This window comes from Eleutherodactylus coqui, chromosome 5 (genome assembly GCF_035609145.1).
Source record: "Eleutherodactylus coqui strain aEleCoq1 chromosome 5, aEleCoq1.hap1, whole genome shotgun sequence".
NCBI classification, from domain to species: domain Eukaryota; kingdom Metazoa; phylum Chordata; class Amphibia; order Anura; family Eleutherodactylidae; genus Eleutherodactylus; species Eleutherodactylus coqui.
Genome location: NC_089841.1, coordinates 79032510 through 79053861, shown reverse-complemented (window position 1 = coordinate 79053861; position 21352 = coordinate 79032510). Strand labels below are relative to the sequence as shown.

Below are 21352 nucleotides of genomic sequence, written 5' to 3'. Positions count from 1 at the left end.
TTTAGTTCTTTGAACCCTGCCAATTGGTTCTCTGGTTTAGGAGGGTGGTTCACGGGAGTATTACCAAGTATGCTTTAAGTAGTGATGATTTTGTTCGTCATATATATATATATATATATATTGCTTTAAAGTTAATCATGTCTTGTACCACACGTTGTAGTGAAAAGGCTTCTGCTAAACTTCAACCCAGATGGACTTTGGGACCACCACATGACTCTAGGGAATCGGTTGTAGTACCTAGCATGATGGTGGACCCTATGTCCAAACGGGGGGATGTGGGGGGTTAATTCAGGTTTATGCCTTTAAATTGATAAGTGTATTTCACAGAATACTTATGTGTTTATAATTTGCGTCTTCTTCTGCTAAAGGTTTAAGCTTATACGTGTAAGGGCCGACGCTTTAATAATAGACTACAGAGACTCCATTTTGTATTTCTTTGCTTGTCTGCTTTAATACATATATCTGTATTAATTTCAACTTTTACCTAGAAAGATGTTAGATCCCAATTATAATGACCCTGAATATGTTCCCATATGTCTTATCAGCTTTCTCTCTCTCCCATGTCTTCTTTCCTTGAGAAAGCTCACTCCCTTCTAGTAAGCCCTTCCAAGGACATTATGTTTTGATACAGTTGTCACCGGGCATTGATGTATTGTTCATGTAGGAGACGTCTTTGAAAGATATATACTGTTAATTAAAATCTGCAGATGTTATGTAGCCTTGGGCATGCCTTGGGCATGCGCAGTAATCAAATAACTACGTCAGCAAACCTTTTCTATATCTTCTGTAACTCTGAATAAACTTCACTTCGCTATATGACAATCCATGATGCATGTGACTGTCTATTTGCGTTGTCCATGAGTACTCACATCTAAAGACTAATTCGGAAGCAGACAGCATTAGCTCAACGGTCGGTTTGACCCCCTACAAGTGCTTTCCATAGACTTCTATGGGAGCTGAAAAACATGCACCTCTGATTGTGTGAACGGGCTAATTAAAATAGCGGGAATTGAATAGTTCACGCGATCTTTAATGCAGTATAGCCTCAATCTTTTCACGCATCTATACGGCGCATCTCTTTGCGTATTGCGCCTGCATTTGCACACCCCCCATAGATTCCGTAGGGGCCTTGGTTGCACAATTGGGAACAAAGTACAGCATGCCATGCTTTTCCATGCGAGCAAGAAAAGGTAATGTGAACAAGCCCATTGAAATCAATGGGGTTCTATCTTCTGCGCAAACACACTTGTGTGAAGCCGCCCTAATAGTGTGTACTGCAGGTGGAAATTCCAGGACATCATTAAAAATCCAAACTTTATTATAGCAAAAATAGAATCACATTACCGAGCGTACGTGCCTTGTCACAGCAGACGCAATGCTATGTGCCTGGCCACCTCTGCTTGCCTATTTATTTCAGTGGGACAACTTCTGCGCATGCGCGTTAGCATAGAAGCCATTCTATTGAGCTGAATAGCTCTTCAGTCCTCATGGTAATGCTGCTGAGATTTAGCACTGCTGTCAGACTCTACACACCCTATATCTTATGTGGGTTTTTTTGCTGCTGGCAAATGCAAACCACTTACTACACAATTATATGTACTTATATTGTGTGGCATAAGCCCTACAATGGCATTAAAGATTGGCATATTCAGTGTTCCTAAAAACAAATGTGCTCGACTGGTTCTATTTATACATACAGTATCTGAAAAGCTATTGTTATTTTGACACTACCAGGACCAAGGAAAAGCTATTGAAACCGCAAATATGTGAGGGTATTATTACAGGTATGATAGCAGGATTTATGTGGTTTGGGGAGCCATTATTACTGAGTGGGGCATAAAGAAGACATTATTACAGAGTGGAGACATTTTTTCTGTGTGAGTGTGTTGGGGATGACTGAAAGCAGGACTTTCTGTGGGGGGCACTAAAAAGGGGGATATTATTACCATATGGGGCACCATGGCTGGTTTTATTATTTGGCACATTGTAGAAATGGAGATTATGCAGAGGTGTGGAAAATGAAGGCAGGTTGCTAGATAAAAAAGAAACCAAAAATGTCTGTGCGAAATTCTGCTGAGACAAGTTGTAGCCAAGAAAAGTCATCATGACGGGATGGGCTGGATGAAGAAGAAAAAGAAAAGTGAATGACTCTGCAAAGCACCTGTATAGAACTGGTATCTACCACTATATGGTCACTTTATAGTAGTAATGTTGGTCTTTGCATAGTGTTTTTTTCCATAAAACTATGGTGATAATATGTCATGGTGTTGCTGTATTATTTGGCGATTATATGGTATCATTATTGCTAATGTCGGTCTTTTGGTTTTTTTATTCATTTGGGGGGGCATGCACTGTCTTCTTACAGGGGCCCTTCGCTCTCTGTGTGTCCCTACATCTTTTTACTGGTTCCTCTGAAAAATGAGAACAAGAATCGGATTCAATGATATGGCCACAGCTCAACTTTTGCAATATTATCCCCAAACTTTTGTTGTAGAGATTGGCAATGTGCAAATGAAACGTTGAGACTAGAGATGAGCGAACGTACTCGGTAAGGCCGATTTCGCAATCGAGCACCGCGATTTTCGAGTACTTCACTACTCGGGTGAAAAGATTCGGGGGGGCGCCGTGGGTGAGCGGGGGGTTGCAAAGGGGAATGGGGCGGAGAGGGAGAGAGAGAGAGCTCCCACCTGTTCCGCGCTGCTATCCCCCGCTCCACCACGCCACGCCCTCCCCCCGGCGACCCCCGAATCTTTTCACCCGAGTAGTGAAGTACTCGAAAATCGCGGCGCTCGATTGCAAAATCGGCCTTACCGAGTACGTTCGCTCATCTCTAGTTGAGACTAAATAAATGATAAGTTTTGTTTAGCATGTTTACCAGTTAAAAATCTGAATAGAAAAATGCAGGAAAGAGACATCCTTCCCGGGTAATGGATTTTATATACATAGCCCAGATGGGCCACTGATAACAGTTAAATCCGACGTCACTTTTCTTCCTTGGGTTTTTTCTTGTTCTTTGGATGTTTTCTTCTTGGGTGAGTCTTCCTGGGTTCTTGATTACCAGAACTTTTTTGTTCCTCCCCTTTGATCCATTGCTGTAGCAGCTTATTCTCAGGACTAACACACAGGGTCTTATGTTGTAAATGCAACCTGAAAATAGAACAAGACATTGTGAGACAAAATCCTGAACTTGTACCTGCTCAAAATAGAACATGTATTTAAAGGACAAATAGGTCATAAAAGTACAGTGACTGCAGCTGAACTCAGTAATCTCCAGCACTCCTATTGAAATGAATGGAGTGGCAGTGTGCCCGCATGACATTCGCTCCATTCACTCTGAGACCAACCGGGCCTCATTCTTGGGATTGATGGAGGTCCCAGCTGTTGGACCCCCACCGATCTATCAGTTTTTAGGTATGGGTGAAAAGTGAAAAAACATTGTCTCTCGAATACCCTTTAATTCAAACCACATCCATTTCTGCATTCTATGCAATGAACAACAGAGGTGCAGATGTTATATAAGAGTACTCAATATAGCAAATTACAGGTACCACATAGGAAAGTCTACAGGACATTATCCCACCAAAACGATGTATCACCTATGGTATTTACAGGATAAGGTGATAAATGATTAATTGTTGGGGGTCCCACTGCTGGCTTACCCAGAGATCATCTGCAAGGTGAAAGGAGCAGCAATGACATGCACTTCTGTCTGTTGAGATAGGCGAGTACTGCACTTGGCTCTCTCAATCAATGCCATAGAAGTGAATGTAGAGGAGGTCACACGCATACCATAGCTCCTATCACCAGGCAGACTTGGGGTGCGCCATTCTTTTGATCCCTGTGGTCCCAGCAGTTGAGCCACTGCGATCAAGTATTCATCACCTACCCTGTAAACAGGTAATTAATTCTTTTGGTGGGCTAATCCATTGTAAGCTGAATACAAGCCTGTTTAAATCAACTTTTATTCTAATCTCCTGAAAAGACAATACAAACCATGGATGATAGCATGGTTAGTAGGAGATCCCGGGAGTCTGTATTGTGAGGTGTTCCAGATACACAAACTGGAAATTCTTTACAGGATGTAGTGTTTTCTACAGTTTACAGCTGTAATTTCAATGATGTTAGATCCATTTTTTTTTAATACTTACATTTTTTGCATCCTAATGAAAAACTTTCTAGAATTTTAAAACAAGGATGTCGCTGTATAGCTAAGGCTAATTGGTTAGCTCATGTGGGCTTTTTAAAATCTGCTTTCAACTAATGTGGAGTTTGCGCCTTTGCGTAAAATAAAACACGTTTTCCAAACCTAGAAAGGTCAGGTCCCTTTAAGATTAGGAATTTTTTGAACTGTTATTCCGACCATGTCAGATATATATAATTTATTGTGTTATTTGTGACTTATTGTATGTTGGTTGTACTTCTAGAAAGTTAAAAACTCGTGAAACTTCATGAAAAACCTTGCTTATATTTCCAAGGAGCTCCCTGATTCGAGGGCAGCACGGCACTTAATTAAAATTCATGGAGGCAAGACCCAGAGCTTCAAGTTCTATGAAATGGAACACTCAAGACTCCCCTCTCTATGAGCCACATCCAATGGTGTCACCTACATTGTGGAGCTATACATAGGCGTCTCCAGCAGTTCTGGTCCCATCTACCAAAAAGCAGTAAATAGTAGCCAGGACCCAAAACTGGATTGTTGATTGACAGGTAAGTGCTCTAGTTTTGGTTGGGGATGGGACAAAGTGGTGTCAAGCGACATTCCTAATGGCTGAGCTTTAGTATCTACTTTGTTGTATTATCATGGAGCATACTTACAGCACAGCTTGGAGGTGACAAGTACCATCCTGTTTCTGAATTTCATAACTCTTCACTTTCCTTAAAAGAGTTTTTGAAACGTGTTCTCCCAGTTGGGTGCAACATCTTGTGCTTGAAATGGAAGATGCCACTAAAGAGAAAAAAAAAACATACAAAAATAGGAAAAGCACATAAAAAACACAATAAGGGCGCCTACCCACTGGCGTTGCCGATTTTCGTGCGTGAAAAACGCAGCGTTTTTGGCGCATTTTTCACGCCTTTTTCGCGCCTTTTCCGTTACTTTCCATTGACATTCATGGGTACATTAAGAGAAAAATAAGGACACATATGCAACTGACAGTTCCTATGTGAAAAATTGCAACGGACCGAAAAAAAAAACGCAAATGGACAAGAACACATTCTATACTAATTGCTCTTCAGAAAAAACGCAAAGGAAAAAAAATCGCCAGTGGGTAGGCGCCCTAAGACATCAAAACTCTATAAAAGTAAAAACAGACTGAAAAATATCATTAGCATGAGAAAGTGACATCTATCCTGGATATTGAGTATTTAAAGGAGTCTTGATCATGATGCTGCATAAGCAGTGACCCAAGGTCTTCTAGTGCCAAGTATTATTTCTGGCTGTCTTCTTTTGAAGTCCCAATTCCTCAACAAGTGAATGAGTCAGTGATTGAAATATTTATGCCAATAGATTGATGCAGTAAATGGTATGGTGAAGATTTATTACTACTGAGTAGAGATGAGCGAGCGTACTCGGAAAAGCACTACTCGCTCGAGTAATGTGCTTTATCCGAGTATCGCTGTGCTCGGGTCTGAAGATTCGGGTGCCGCTGTGGCTGACAGGTGAGTCGCAGCAGGGAGCAGGGGAGAGCGGGTGGGAGAGAGGGAGAGAAAGATCTCCCCTCCTTTCCTCCCCGCTCTCCCCTGCAGCTCCCCGCTCCGTGCCAGCACCCGAATCTTCAGGGACGAGCACAGCGATACTCGGATAAAGCAAATTACTTGAGCGAGTAGTGCTTTTCCGAGTACGCTCGCTCATCTCTACTACTGAGGGACAAACGTGTCCTAGGGCTGTTTGAGTTCACAGAATGGAACTATAGGCGCCACTTGTAAAGCCATATAATGCAATGCTTCTAAAGGGAAATATCTCTGAAATAAGGATATGTTTGAGCATGGAACCATTTATGTAATCTATCATGAGAGGCATAATTGAATTTTTTGACATCCACTTTCACCCTATCCCAAAAATTTAGCAAACATCACGCAAGGGGGAAGAAAGGTTTCCATGAAGCTACAAGGGTTGATATCCTGTATGGTGGGTCACCATCCATCTATGGCTGGCATCTTTGGTATCGTTCACATGTGCAGGCTATTAGTATATACAAGCAACTTTGAGCTCAGAGCGTCAGGCTGGCGATTCCATCAAATTTCAAAACTCTCATTATGTGAATTTCCCCATTATGCAATATGATCAGATTTTTATAACCATTTTTGTGTCTTTTTTAACCCATAGGAAAAGCACCGAATGTGGTTGAAATTATACTGCAACCCACTAAGGTGTTCCTGTGCCATCAACAGCCATTTTCGTTTCTACATTGTCATTTTTATCATCCTTGCCCTAACTTTATTATTTTTCCATTGACATAGCTGTATAAGGGCTTGTTGTTGGCGGACAAGTTGTAGATTTTTAAAAGTAGCATTTAATGTACTATATAATGTACTGAAAAACTTTAAAACATTTTAAATCGGGTGGAATCTGTAAAAAAAAAAGTAATTCTGACATTGTTTCTATGCTTTAATTTTTACGAAGTTTACTGCGTGGTAAAAATGACATGTTAAAGGGGTTTTCCAGAGAAATACTACTGTGACCCATCATTAGAATAGGTCATCAATAGTCGGGACCCCGACCGATCAGCTCAGCGGGTGCATGCTGTCAGTGGTGCAAGTACACAGAGGTCAGAGTGAAAGCCTCCGCGCCGACCTCTGTGTAGTGGCTGGCACTTGTAACTGCAGGCACAGCCCTCATTGAAATCAATTGGAGTCGTGCCTGCAGTTACAAGCCCCAGCCACTATACAGAGAGGTTGGCACAATGGCGTCCGTGACGACGTCCCGTGTATTGGCCGGCCCTTCTAACTGCAGGCAGAGCTCTCATTAAAATCAATGGGAGCCATGCCTGCAATTACAGGCACCGGCCACCACACAGAGGTCAGCACGGAGGCTTCCGCTCAATACGATATAGATAGATAAATAGATATGAGAGAGATGGATAGATATGAGATAGATAGATACGAGAGAGAGAAATAAATATGAGATAGATAGTATTAGATAGATAGAAAAATAGATATGAGAGAGATAGATGGATAGATATGAGATATATAGATAGATAAATAGATAGATATGAGAGAGACCAATATGAGAGTGAGGGAGAGAAATAAAAATAGATATGAGAGAGATAGATATGAGAGATAGATAGATAGATATGAAAGAGATGGATAGATATGAGATAGATAGATAATTATGAGATAGTTAGATAGACCGATATGAGATACATAGATATGAGAGAGAGAGATAAACATGAGATAGATAGTATTAGATAGATAGATATGAGAGAGGTAGATGGAAAGATATGAGATAGATAGATAATTATGAGATAGTTAGATAGACAGATATGAGATACATAGATATGAGAGACAGATAAACATGAGATTGATAGTATTAGATAGATATGAGAGCGGTAGATGGATAGATATGATATATATAGATAAATAGATAGATAGACCTCATGCTCACCGCCGGGTCGGATACCATAGCGGAATCAGAATCGGCGCCCCCTAGAGACCCTATACTCTCCTGTCCAGATCCGCCACGTGTGTCTCGGCCGGCAAGCCGGTGCTCATTTGCAATGCAGCACATGGTGCGTCGGCGCTGGGCTGTGATGCAGATTCCATCCTCTGCAGTGCCCACTGTGCGATTTTTCTCACAAAATAGAACATGCTGCGATTCTTCTCCACGAGTGGAAAAATCGCAGTTGATTTCTGCTTGTGGGCAGGGGAGAATAATTTAACACAGCATATCTATGGACGGACATTGCTGCTGAATTCACGGCGGGTGTCTGACAATGAATTCCGCAACAATAATCCGTCCGTGGGCATTCGGTCATAGATATGAGATATATAGATAGATCTTAGGTAGATAGATATGAGAGAGATAGATATGAGATCGATAGAAAGATAGATAGAAAGATAGATAGATATGAGATATATAGATAGATAGATAGATAGATATGAGATAGATGGATAGATATGAGATATATAGATAGATATATATGAGAGATAGATAGATTGATAAAAATGATAGATAGATAGATACGAGAGAGATAAATAAATGGATATGAGATAGATAGATATTACATAGATAGATAGACCTCATGCCCACTGCCGGGTCGGATATCGCAGGGGAATCAGACTCGGCGACCCCCAGAGAACCTATACCTACCTGTCTGGATCCACCGTTATTGCCTCGGCTGGCGAGCTGGTGCGCATGCGTAGTGCAGTGCATAGCGTGCCGGTGCTGTGCTTTGACGTGGATTTCCGCAATACTTTTGCAGTGCTTACTGTGGAAATATCGCGGGACGGACGGCTTCCATTGACTGCAATGGAAGCTGTCGGTGCGATTTTCCTCACAAAATAGAACATGCTATGATTTTCACCAGCAAGCGGAAAATTGCAGTTGATTTTTGCTCGTGGGCAGGGGAGAATCATTTAACACAGTATGTCTATGGACAGACTTTGCTACTGAATTCACGGCGGATGTCTAACCGTAAATTCTGCAATGATAATTTGTCTGTGGGCATTCAGATATGGATTCAGCTGTACGGATCCGCCGCCAGTGTCTCGGACGGCGAGCCGGTGGGCATACGCAAAGCAGCGCATGGTGCGCCGGCGCTGGGCTGTGACACGGATTCCCACGGTACTTCTGCAGTGCTCACTGTGCAAGCATTGTCGGACTGAGGGCTTCCATTGACTGCAATGGAAGCCGTCTGTGCAATTTTCCTCACAAAATAGAACATACTGTGATTTTCCCACGCAAGCGGAAAATCGTAGTTGATTTCTTCTCGTGGGCAGGGGAGAATGATTTAACACAATATGTCTATGGACGTATATTGCTGCGGAATTCACAGCCGGTGTCTGACCGCAAATTCCGCAGCGCTAATCTGATAGACAGATAATTGAGTAGATAGATATGAGATAGAGAGATAGATAGGAGATAGATATATGATATATAGATAAATGAATATATAATAGATAGATATGAGAGATAGATAGATAGATAGATAGATATGAAATAGATATATGGGTAGACAGATATGAGAGAGATAAATAGATATGTGACAGGTGTCTGACCATGAATTCCACAGTGATAATCCGTCCATGGTCATTTGGGCCAAAGATAGATATGAGATGTATAGATAGATATATATGAGATAGATAGATATGATATAGATAGATAGATATAAGGGTGGACACCCACTGGCGATCTTTTCTTTCTTGCGCTGCCAGAGCACGGGAAAACTCTAACAGCGCAAGAAAGACACCGGAATAGAACCGGCATATCGCTAGTGCTTTCAATGGGGCCAGCGGCAGCAGCGCTAGCCCCATTGAAAACATAGGGAGAATGCCACGGACCTCTGCCACGGCTGTTACAGCTGTCACAGCTGTGGCAGAAGTCCACTGCTGCCGATACCATTGAAAGCACTGCTTTCTGGCAAGCCCCGCAGTATGATTATTGGGGAAGGGCTTGAAATATAAGCCCTTCCCTGATAATCATCAATAAGTGGTAAAAAAATTTTTTTCTTAATTACTCACCTCTCCGCTGCTCACATGCGTCCTCCGGCTGGCTCCACTGCACTGCTGTTAAGCTCTCTCAGCAGGCGGGGATTTAAAAATTCCTGCCTCCTGAAAGATCTGTGCTGATTGGCTGAGGGCTCAACCAATAGCAGCTAGTGCTTAGCTATTGGCTGAGCCCTCAGCCAATGACAGATAGCCCTTAGCTATTCATTCATGCCCGCTCGTCTCAAAAGATTCGGGTGCCGGCGGGGAGCGGCGGGGGAGAGCGGGGAGGAACGGGGGGGAGATATCTCTCTCACTCTCTTCCCCCCGCTCCCCCCCTGCTCACTCCCGCAACTCACCGCTCTCCCCCGCCAGCACACGAATCTTTAGAGACAAGCAGACAGGTACTCAAATAAGGCACTACTCGCTCGAGTAGTTTGCCTTAGCGAATATGCTTGCTCATCTCTAATAAATAGATATATAATAGATAGATATGAGATAGATAGATAGATAGATAGATAGATAGATAGATAAGAGAGAGATAGATCTGAGAGAGATATGATATATATGGATATATACTAGATATATGATTAGATAGATAAATAGATATATAATAGATAGATATGAGAGAGATAAATAAATATGTTAGAGAGCGATAGACAGATATGAGATAGATAGATATTAGGTAGATAGATATGGAAGAGATAAATAGACAGATATGAGACAGTTAGATAGATGAGAAATAGATAGATAGATGGATAAATATGAGATATATAAATAAATAGATATATAATACATAGATATGAGATAGAGAGATAGAGAGATAAATAGATATGAGAGAGAAACATAGATATGAGAGAGAAACATAGATATGAGAAATAAATATGAGGTAGATAGAAAGATATGAGATAGATAGATATTGGGTATGTTGATAGATTTGAGATAGATAGATAGATAGATAGATAGATAGATAGATAAATATGAGATAGATGGATAGATATGAGATATATAGATAGATAAAAAGATATTTAATAGATAAATATTAGATAGATAGATATGTGAGAGATATATAGATATGAGAGAGATAAACAGATATGAGAAATCGATAGATATGAGATAGATAGATAGATGGATAGATAGATATGAGATACATAGATAGATAGATGGATAGATAGATATGAGATACATAGATAGATAAATAGATATGAGATAGATAGATAGATAGATAGATATAAGAGAGATAGACAGTTATGAGATAGATAGATAATAATAAGATAGATAGATATGAGATGAATAGATGGATATGAGAGAGATAGGTAAATATGATATAGATATGAGATAGATAGATAGATAGATAGATATTAGTTCGATAGAAATGAGTGAGATAGCTTAGAGATAGGTAGATATATCGAGATAAACAGATATGAGCAAGACAAATAAATACGAGATGGCTAGATATGAGATTTGAGATAGATATTACATAGATAGATAAATATGAGAGAGAGAGAGAGAGAGAGAGAGATATTAGATAGAGAGATATGAGTGAGATAAATAGGTATGAGAGAAATAGATAGATAAACAGACATGAGCAAGACAGATAGATACGAGATGAATAGATATGAGATTTGAGATAAATATGAGATAGATATGAGAGAGATCGATAGATATTAGGTAGATAGATAGATATGAGAGAGGTAAATAGACAGATATAAGATAGATAGATGAGAAATAGATAGATATTAGATAGACAGATATGAGTGAGATAAATAGATATGAGATAGATAGATAAATAGAAAGATAGATAGATATTAGGTCAATATAAGATAGATAGATATAAGAGAGAGAGATATGAGATAGATGGATAAATATGAGATAAATAAATAAATAGATATATAATAGATAGATATGAGATAGATAGATAGATAGATAGATAGATGGATAGATATGGGAGAGATAGATATGAGATGTATAGATAGATGTTAGTTAGATAGATATATAGGAGATAGATAGATATGATATAGATAGATAGATATAAGGGTGGACACCCACTGGCGATATTTTCTTTCTTGCGCTGCCAGAGCATGGGAAAACTCTCGCCCCGCAGCGCAAGAAAGACACCGGAATAGAACCGGCATATTGCTAGTGCTGTCAATGGGGCCAGCGGCAGCAGCGCTAGCCCCATTGAAAACATAGGGAGAATGCCGCGGACCTCTGCCACGGCTGTGACAGCTGTCACAGCTGTGGCAGAAGTCCGCGGCATGCTATCCCATTGCTTTCAATGAGATAGGCACTGCTGCCGATCCCATTGAAAGCACTGCTTTCTGGCAAGCCCCGCAGTATGATTATCGGGGAAGGGCTTGAAATATAAGCCCTTCCCTGATAATCATCAATAAGTGGTAAAAAAAATTTTTTTTAAATTACTCACCTCTCCGCCGCCTTTAAATATCCCCGCCTCCTGAAAGGGCTGTGCTGATTGGCTGAGGGCTCAACCAATAGCACCTAGTGCTTAGCTATTGGCTGAGCGCTCAGCCAATGACAGATAGCCCTTAGCTATTTATTCATGCCCGCTCGTCTCAAAAGCTTCGGGGAGCGGCGGGGGAGAGCGAGGAGGAACGGGGGGGGGGAGATATCTCTCTCACTCTCTTCCCCCCGCTCCCCCCTGCTCACTCCCGCAACTCACCGCTCTCCCCCGCCAGCACCCGAATCTTTTGAGACGAGCAGACAGGTACTCATATAAGGCACTACTCGCTCGAGTAGTTTGCCTTAGCGAATATGCTTGCTCATCTCTAATAAATAGATATATAATAGATAAATATGAGATAGATAGATAGATAATTAGGTAGATGATTAGATAAATATGAGATAGATAGATAGATAAGAGAGATAGATATGATATAGATGGATATATATTAGATATATGATTAGATAGATAAGTAGATATACAATAGATAGATATGAGAGATAAATAAATATGTTAGAAAGCGATAGACAGATATGAGATAGATATTAGATAGATAGCTAGATAGATAGATAGATAGATAGATAGATAGATAGATATTAGGTAGATAGATAGATATAAAAGAGATAAATAGACAGATATGAGACAGTTAGATAGATGAGAAATAGATAGATAGATGAGATAGATGGATAAATATGATATATATAAATAAATAGATATATAATACATAGATATGAGATAGATAGATAGATATGAGAGAGATAAATAGATATGAGAGAGAAACATAGATATGAGAAATAAATATGAGGTAGATAGAAAGATATATATGAATTAGATAGATATTGGGTATGTTGATAGATATGAGATAGATAGACAGATAAATATGAGATAGATGGATAGATATGAGATATATAGATAGATAAAAATATATTTAATAGATAAATATTAGATAGATATGAGAGAGATAAATAGATATGAGAGAGATAAACAGATATGAGAAATCGATAGATATGAGATAGATAGATAGATATGAGATACATAGATAGATAAATAGATATGAGATAGATAGATAAGAGAGATAGACAGTTATGAGATAGATAGATAGATAGATAATAAAGAGATAGATAGATATTAGATGAATAGATAGATGGATATGAGAGAGATAGGTAAATATGATATAGATATGAGATAGATAGATATTAGTTCGATAGAAATGAGTGAGATAGCTTAAAGATAGGTAGATATATCGAGATAAACAGATATGAGCAAGACAGATAAATACGAGATGGATAGATATGAGATTTGAGATAGATATTACATAGATAGATAAATATGAGAGAGAGAGATTAGATAGAGAGATATGAGTGAGATAAATAGGTATGAGAGAAATAGATAGATAGATAGATAAACAGACATGAGCAAGGCAGATAGATACGAGATGAATAGATATGAGATTTGAGATAGATATGAGATAGATGGATAGATATGAGATATATAGATATGACATAGATAGATATGAGAGAGATTGATAGATATACAAGACGAGATATATAAATAAATAGATATATAATAGATAGATATGAGATAGGTAGATAGATAGATAGATAGATAGATAGATAGATAGATAGATAGATAGATATGAGAGAGAGAGAGAGATAGATATGAGATAGATGGTTAGATAGGAGATATATTGATAGATAAAAAGATATTTAATAGATTAATAGATAGATAGATAGATAGATAGATAGATAGATATGAGAGCGATAAATAGATATGAGAGAGATAAACAGATATGAGAAATCGATAGATATGAGATAGATATGAGATAGATTCGGGCCAAAGGTAGATATGAGATATATAGATAGATGTTAGGTAGATAGATATATATGAGAGAGATAGATAGATAGATATGAGATACATAGATAGATAAATAGATAGATATGAGATAGATAGATAGATATGAGAGAGAGAGATGAGATGAATAGATATGAGCGAGAGAGATATAAGATAGATAAATAGATATTAAAGAGATAGATAGGTAGATATGATATAGATATGAGATAAATAGATGGATAGATAGATAATAGTTCGATAGAAATGAGTGAGATAGCTTAGAGATAGGTAAATATATCGAGATAAACAGATATGAGCAAGACAGATAAATACGAGATGGATAGATATGAGATTTGAGATAGATATTACATAGATAGATAAATATGAGAGAGAGAGAAAGAGAGAGATTAGATAGAGAGATATGAGTGAGATAAATAGGTATGAGAGAAATAGATAGATAGATAAACAGACATGAGCAAGGCAGATAGATACGAGATGGATAGACATGAGATTTGAGATAGATGGATAGATATGAGATATATACATATGACATAGATAGATATGAGAGAGATCGATAGATATTAGGTAGATAGATAGATATGAGAGAGGTAAATAGACAGATATGAGATAGATAGATAGATGAGAAATAGATAGATATTAGATAGACAGATATGAGTGAGATAAATAGATATGAGATAGATAGATAGATAGATATGAGAGAGATAAATAGATATGAGAGAGAGAAATAGATAGAGAGATAGATAGATATGAGATACATAGAAAGATAGATATGAGATAGATAGATAGATATTAGGTATATTGATAGATAGATCGATATGAGATAGATAGATATAAGAGAGATAGACAGATATGAGAGAGATAGATATAAGAGAGATAGACAGATATGAGAGAGAGAGATATTAAAGAGATAGATAGATAAGAGATGAGAGAGAGAGAGATATTAGTTCAATAGAAATGAGTGAGATAGCTTAGAGATAGGTAGATATATCGAGATAAACAGATATGAGCAAGACAGATAAATACGAGATGGATAGATATGAGATTTGAGATAGATATTACATAGATAGATAGATATTAGATAGATAGATATGAGTGAGATAAATAGGTATGAGAGAAATAGATAGATAGAAATTAGGTAGATAGATATGAGAGAGATGGATAGATATGAGATATATAGATAGATAAATATATATATATATAATAGATAGATATGAAATAGATTGATAAATATGGGAGAGATAAATAGATATGAGAGATATAGATAGATAGATAGATAGATAGATAGATAGATAGATATGAGATAGATTCGGGCCAAAGATAGATATGAGATATATAGATAGATGTTAAGTAGATAGATATATATGAGAGAGATAGATAGATAGATAGATATTAGGTAGATAGATATGAGAGAGATATGATATAGATATGAGATAGATAGATAGTTAGATATTAATTTGATAAAAATGACAGAGATAGATTAGAGATAGATAGATATGAGATAGATATATAGATAAACAGAAATGAGCAAGACAGATAGATACAAGATGGATAGATATGAGATTTGAGATAGATATGAGAAATGGATAGATATGAGATATATAGATATGACATAGATAGATATGAGAGATTGGTAGATATTAGATAGATAGATATATTAGGTAGATAGATAGATATGAGAGAGGTAAAAAGACAGATGAGATAGATAGATGAGAAATAGATAGATATTAGATAGACAGATATGAGCGAGATAAATGGATATGAGAGAGATAGATATGAGATAGATAGATATTAGATAGATATGAGATAGATAGATATAAGAGAGAGATATGAGATAGATGGATAAATATGAGATATATAAATAAATAGATATATGATAGATAGATGTAAGATAGATAGATATGAGATAGATACATAGATAGATATGAGAGAGATAAATAGATATGAGAGAGAAATAGATAGAGAGATAGATAGATATAAGAAATAGATATGAGATAGATATTAGTTATATTGATAGATATGAGATAGATAGATATTAGGTATATTGATAGATATAAGATAGATAGATAGATAGATACATAGATATAAGAGCGAGACTGATATGAGATAGATAGATAGATAGATATGAGATATATAGATAGATAAATAGATATGAGATAGATAGATATAAGAGAGATAGAAAGATATGAGAGAGGGATAGATATTAAAGAGATAGATAGATATGAGATAGATATGAGAGAGAGAGAGATGAGATAGATATTAAAGAGATAGATAGACAAATAGATATGAGATGAATAAATAGATGGATATGAGAGAGATAGATAGATATGATATAGATATGAGATAGATAGATATTAGTTCAATAGTAATGAGTGAGATAGATTAGAGATAGGTAGATATATCGAGATAAACAGATATTAGCAAGACAGATAGATACGAGATGGATAGATATGAGATTTGAGATAGATATTACATAGATAAATATGATAGAGATAGATATTAGATAGAGAGATATGAGTGAGATAAATAGGTATGAGAGAAATAGATAGATAGATATGAGAGAGATGGTTAGACATGATATATAGATAGATAAATAGATATATAATAGAAAGATAGATATGAAATAGATATAGATATGAGATAAATATATATTAGGTAGATAGATATAAGAGAGATAGATATATATTTGGTAGAGAGATAGATAGACAGATATGAGCGAAAGAGACAGATATGAATAGATATTAAAGAGAGAGAGATATGAGATAGATATATAGATATTAAAGTGAGAGATAGATAGATAGATATGAGATTGGTAGATAGGTAAATAGGTATGAGAGAAATAGATAGATAGATATGAGAGAGATAGACAGATATGAGAGAGAGACATATGAGCTAGATAGATAGATACGAGATAGATATGAGATTTGAGATATATAAATAGATAAATATGACATAGATAGATATGAGAGAGATATGCGATAGATATATAGATATTAAAGAGAGAGATAGATAGATATGAGATTGGTAGATAGATAGATAGATATGAGAAAGAGACATATGAGCTAGATAGATAGATACGAGATAGATATGAGATTTGAGATATATAGATAGATATGAGATAGATAGATATGAGATAGATAGATAAATAGATGAGAAATAGATAGATATTAGGTATATTGATAGATATGAGATAGATAGGATATATCTAAATTGCTCCTTGTTTAAACAGGAATGAGCTATTAATTGAGTAGATAGGTTGAAGCAGACACAGGTTTACTTCATGGTGTCTTTACCTTTTCATCGTCTCAGAGTATAGTACAGATAGCTCTTACCCTCAGAGACATAGAGCACACACAGGAGCACAACGGCCAGCCGCAGAGCTGTCATGTTAAGTCCACCGAATAAGAGGAAAGTGGAACTTTTTGCCTTGTTATATACGTAGACGCAGGTACGATCCGCCCAGTGTATTCATTGTAGTCACAGCTTGCCGAGATACAGCCACACCTTGATGTTAGCTGCTACATACTGTAGGTCATGTGATTGATTCTACATATTCCCCTATAATAATTACATTGTATTCTAGAATGACATCCAAACTATCATTTACCACCATTAGAGATAGCATATTGCACATACAGAATATATAAAAGGCAATGTCTCCCTACTTTTACAGCATAAGGATATTACAACTTCACCAAAGAGTTCCATCATCAGATAATAGAGAAAATTTACTACGTGGACCCTTAGGCTAAAGATATTAAAATATAACTTTTAATTGACAATAACTAAAAAGACAAAAGGGGAAGAACATACACACATATATCAAATCCGATAAAAACCGGTAAGTTAGAATCTATGCCACTGTCCGTAGACAAAAGTAGGACCAATCAGGCTGAGTGAAATTGTTACTCAACTATTTCGTATTATCGGTCTTTAAAAGAAAATTGACACAATAGTCCAAGTTTATAGCGCACACGTCATTCTAATCAAAAAATGACATGTGCAAGAAAACTGAATGTTACAAGCGTAACCCTACGCGTTTCCCCCACACAGTGGGTTCTTCAGGGGTTTCGATACGCTGGCTCCAGTGATGTACTGGATGGTGGCTTCCAGTGATGTACTGGATGGTGGCTAAGAAAGATGATAAATAATGAAGCCTCAAAGTATCCAAAGTTGGATGGAATGGATAAAACGTTGGATACAGAGGAGTGAATTAGTGTAGATCTGTCAGTTCAGGTGACTACAACCAGCCTAATAATTATATGGTTGTTACCAGGTGGTAGATGTCGCCTGACAGATCTATAAAGACCCAGTTCCTACGATGGCAATGATTAGGAGTAGGGTATGCTTCAAGAACAAATCTACTCTTTTAGATCAAGTTTGACCGGGATGATATTCCACGGTACAAAAAAAGTTTTTTGCCGTCAGATCGTAATGTACCAAGATAGCTATCTAGAAGTTCTCAGTTAATACTGCCAAGATAGCTATCTAAAAGTTCTCAGTTGCTAAGCGATATTGGCTCAAAGAAATCATTAGATTTCAGGTTTGAGGTAGCTCTTCACAAGACGATCTCGCAAATTGCAACCCCTCCTGAAGGTGATAAGTGGCGACGAGGGTAACAGATCACTGACATCCTCGTTGTCTTTTAGGATATCCCAAAAGCTACTCAAAATCCCTCTGACTGCAGAGGATCCAGTATCGTACGTGCCAATAATTCTAGTCAGGTTGCTATTATCTCTTCTACGAGATTGCAAAAGCTCACCTCGGTTTATGCTAGCTGCATAGTCATAAGCCTCAGAGACAATAGTCTCTGGGTAACCTCTTTGTAAGAACCTAGATAGTTTTCTGCCTTCCACTACATATTCGCTTTCTGAGGAACAATTTCGGCGGATGCGCATAAATTGACCTTTTGGGATCCCTCTGCGAAGAGGGTAGGGGTGATAACTATCCCAAGTCAGCAAAGAGTTGGTTGCCGTGGATTTGCGAAATGTTGTAGTGGACAAGGTACCATCTTGTTGTTTGATGATTCTTAAATCGAGGAAGGTGATTGTTTTCTCGTCACATTCGGCTGTAAAGTGTAGGTTGAGATTGTTGATGTTTAATTTCTCAACAAATGTGCCGAAGTTGTCTTTTGTACCTGACCAGAGGATGAAAATATCATCTATGTATCTGGACCATAGGATGATATTGTTAGTAAACAGATGATTTTCCTCCGTGAAGACGTGCCTTTCCTCCCACCAGCCCAGGAGCAAGTTGGCATAAGATGGGGCACAAGGTCTCCCAACCATTAGTTGTCATGGTTACTGACTGATGTAATTTACAACGATACTAACATCTATTCAGTCACTCCGGCGCTCTTGACACACCCCTTATTTTGTCATGTGACGATATCTATGACGTGTCACGTCACATGACTTGCTGATTTTCATCATAGGGGCTATCGACATGCACTATCAAGTGAGGTTAAGCCGCGTCCGAGCGCTGCCACGTCCACCGCACTGCTCTCTTTCTTCGCCAAGCTGCGTTCTAGCACCGCGGCGCTCATTGTATCGCCCCCCCCTTTTTTCGCTTAAGCTACGTTCAAGCGCCGCAGCGCCCAATGTACCGCCCCTTTTTCGCTCAGATGACCTATGACGCGCTGAGTCACATGACCTTCGCGTCATCACCACTATGGCTACGGACCCATACAGTCGCTGTGGAATGACGTCACGTGACACCCATGCGACCGTGACAGGATCATTACCTAGCTTTCAGACGATCGTGTCCATCATACAACCGCCTTTTCGCAGCGGTTCACAGCAAAGAGGCTTCCTCATTATCTACATATTGTAAGACCTGTTTTACAAGTCAGGACGCAGCTGAATGAACACAGCAGCGTCCTGGTGTCCATGGTAACGACCGACACAAGGTACGTCCTCTAAATGACTGTGATTGGTTCACCCTAAGACACTCCCACACAAGGTGGAGTTGCATGACTCCTATTTAAGGCTCTGGGATCTGTGAGTTCAGTATGCTGTCAGTCCACCACCAGGACTGACATGCCGCCGTTTTTTTCATTTATTTGATTTCAGTTTGTTTTCTAAAGCTCTGACTTAGGGACCACTCTATCGAGGGACAATATAGGTCTTAGAAACTTTATCTAATGATTTCTTTGAGCCAATATCGCTTAGCAACTGAGAACTTTTAGATAGCTATCTTGGCAGTATTAACTGAGAACTTCTAGATAGCTATCATGGTACATTACGATCTGACGGCAAAAAACTTTTTTTGTACCGTGGAATATCATCCCGGTCAAACTTGATCTAAAAGAGTAGATTTGTTCTTGAAGCATACCCTACTCCTAATCATTGCCATCGTAGGAACTGGGTCTTTATAGATCTGTCAGGCGACATCTACCACCTGGTAACAACCATATAATTATTAGGATGGTTGTAGTCACCTGAACTGACAGATCTACACTAATTCACTCCTCTGTATCCAACGTTTTATCCATTCCATCCAACTTTGGATACTTTGAGGCTTCATTATTTATCATCTTTCTTAGCCACCATCCAGTACATCACTGGAAGCCACCATCCAGTACATCACTGGAGCCAGCGTATCGAAACCCCTGAAGAACCCACTGTGTGGGGGAAACGCGTAGGGTTGCGCTTGTAACATTCAGTTTTCTTGCACATGTCATTTTTTGATTAGAATGACGTGTGCGCTATAAACTTGGACTATTGTGTCAATTTTCTTTTAAAGACCGATAATACGAAATAGTTGAGTAACAATTTCACTCAGCCTGATTGGTCCTCCTTTTGTCTACGGACAGTGGCATAGATTCTAACTTACCGGTTTTTATCGGATTTGATATATGTGTGTATGTTCTTCCCCTTTTGTCTTTTTAGTTATTGTCAATTAAAAGTTATATTTTAATATCTTTAGCCTAAGGGTCCACGTAGTAAATTTTCTCTAATATATAGTTGGACTGAAACTGCCTCTGTAAAAATTGCATCATCAGATAATAGCACACTGTAGGCTGAGAATATTTGTACAGGTGACTGCACTCTCCGGTGACTTCTAATACTTACAAATTATGGCCTGTTACCTAAATGCATTGTCTTCCAGATCACAATATATTAGATAGCTACAGCAGTGATTTCAGGTGAATGCTGCTGACGGTATAATGCAGACTTAGGGTTTATTCACATGGCCGTTGGCGGTTTTACGCACGCCCTCTGGCGCCGTAAAAACACGTGAACGGACACACAAAGCTAATGTTTCTGTGTCCGTTCAGACGTCCCGAGCCCGGCGCATATACGCCAAGCCCACAATGGCATTGGGTGGGGGGAGACAGTTTAGCTCTACTAAACTGTTCTCCCCCTTCCCTCCCTCTCGCCGACTCTCTGCAAGGGAAGG

At 38.3% G+C, this 21352-nt stretch overlaps 1 protein-coding gene across 1 annotated transcript; it reads right to left on the bottom strand.

Annotated features, from left to right (window-relative positions):
- Positions 1-1707: 1707 nt before the first annotated feature.
- CCL28 (C-C motif chemokine ligand 28) lies at positions 1708-17405 on the bottom strand. The gene is made up of 3 exons (XM_066602749.1): positions 17284-17405; positions 4816-4945; positions 1708-3147 (listed from the first exon to the last, which is right to left on the bottom strand). The coding sequence occupies exons 1-3, from the start codon at positions 17336-17338 to the stop codon at positions 2982-2984; spliced, it is 351 nt and encodes a 116-aa protein (XP_066458846.1). The 5' UTR covers positions 17339-17405; the 3' UTR covers positions 1708-2981.
- Positions 17406-21352: the final 3947 nt, after the last annotated feature.

Coding starts and splice junctions, on each gene's coding strand:
- CCL28 (XM_066602749.1), bottom strand. CDS start 17,338: ATGACAGCTCTGCGGCTGGCCGTTGTGCTCCTGTGTGTGCTCTATGTC. Junction 4,946..17,283: donor TGTGCTCTATGTCTCTGAGG/GTAAGAGCTATC, acceptor TTTTCTCTTTAG/TGGCATCTTCCATTTCAAGC. Junction 3,148..4,815: donor TGTCACCTCCAAGCTGTGCT/GTAAGTATGCTC, acceptor TTCTATTTTCAG/GTTGCATTTACAACATAAGA.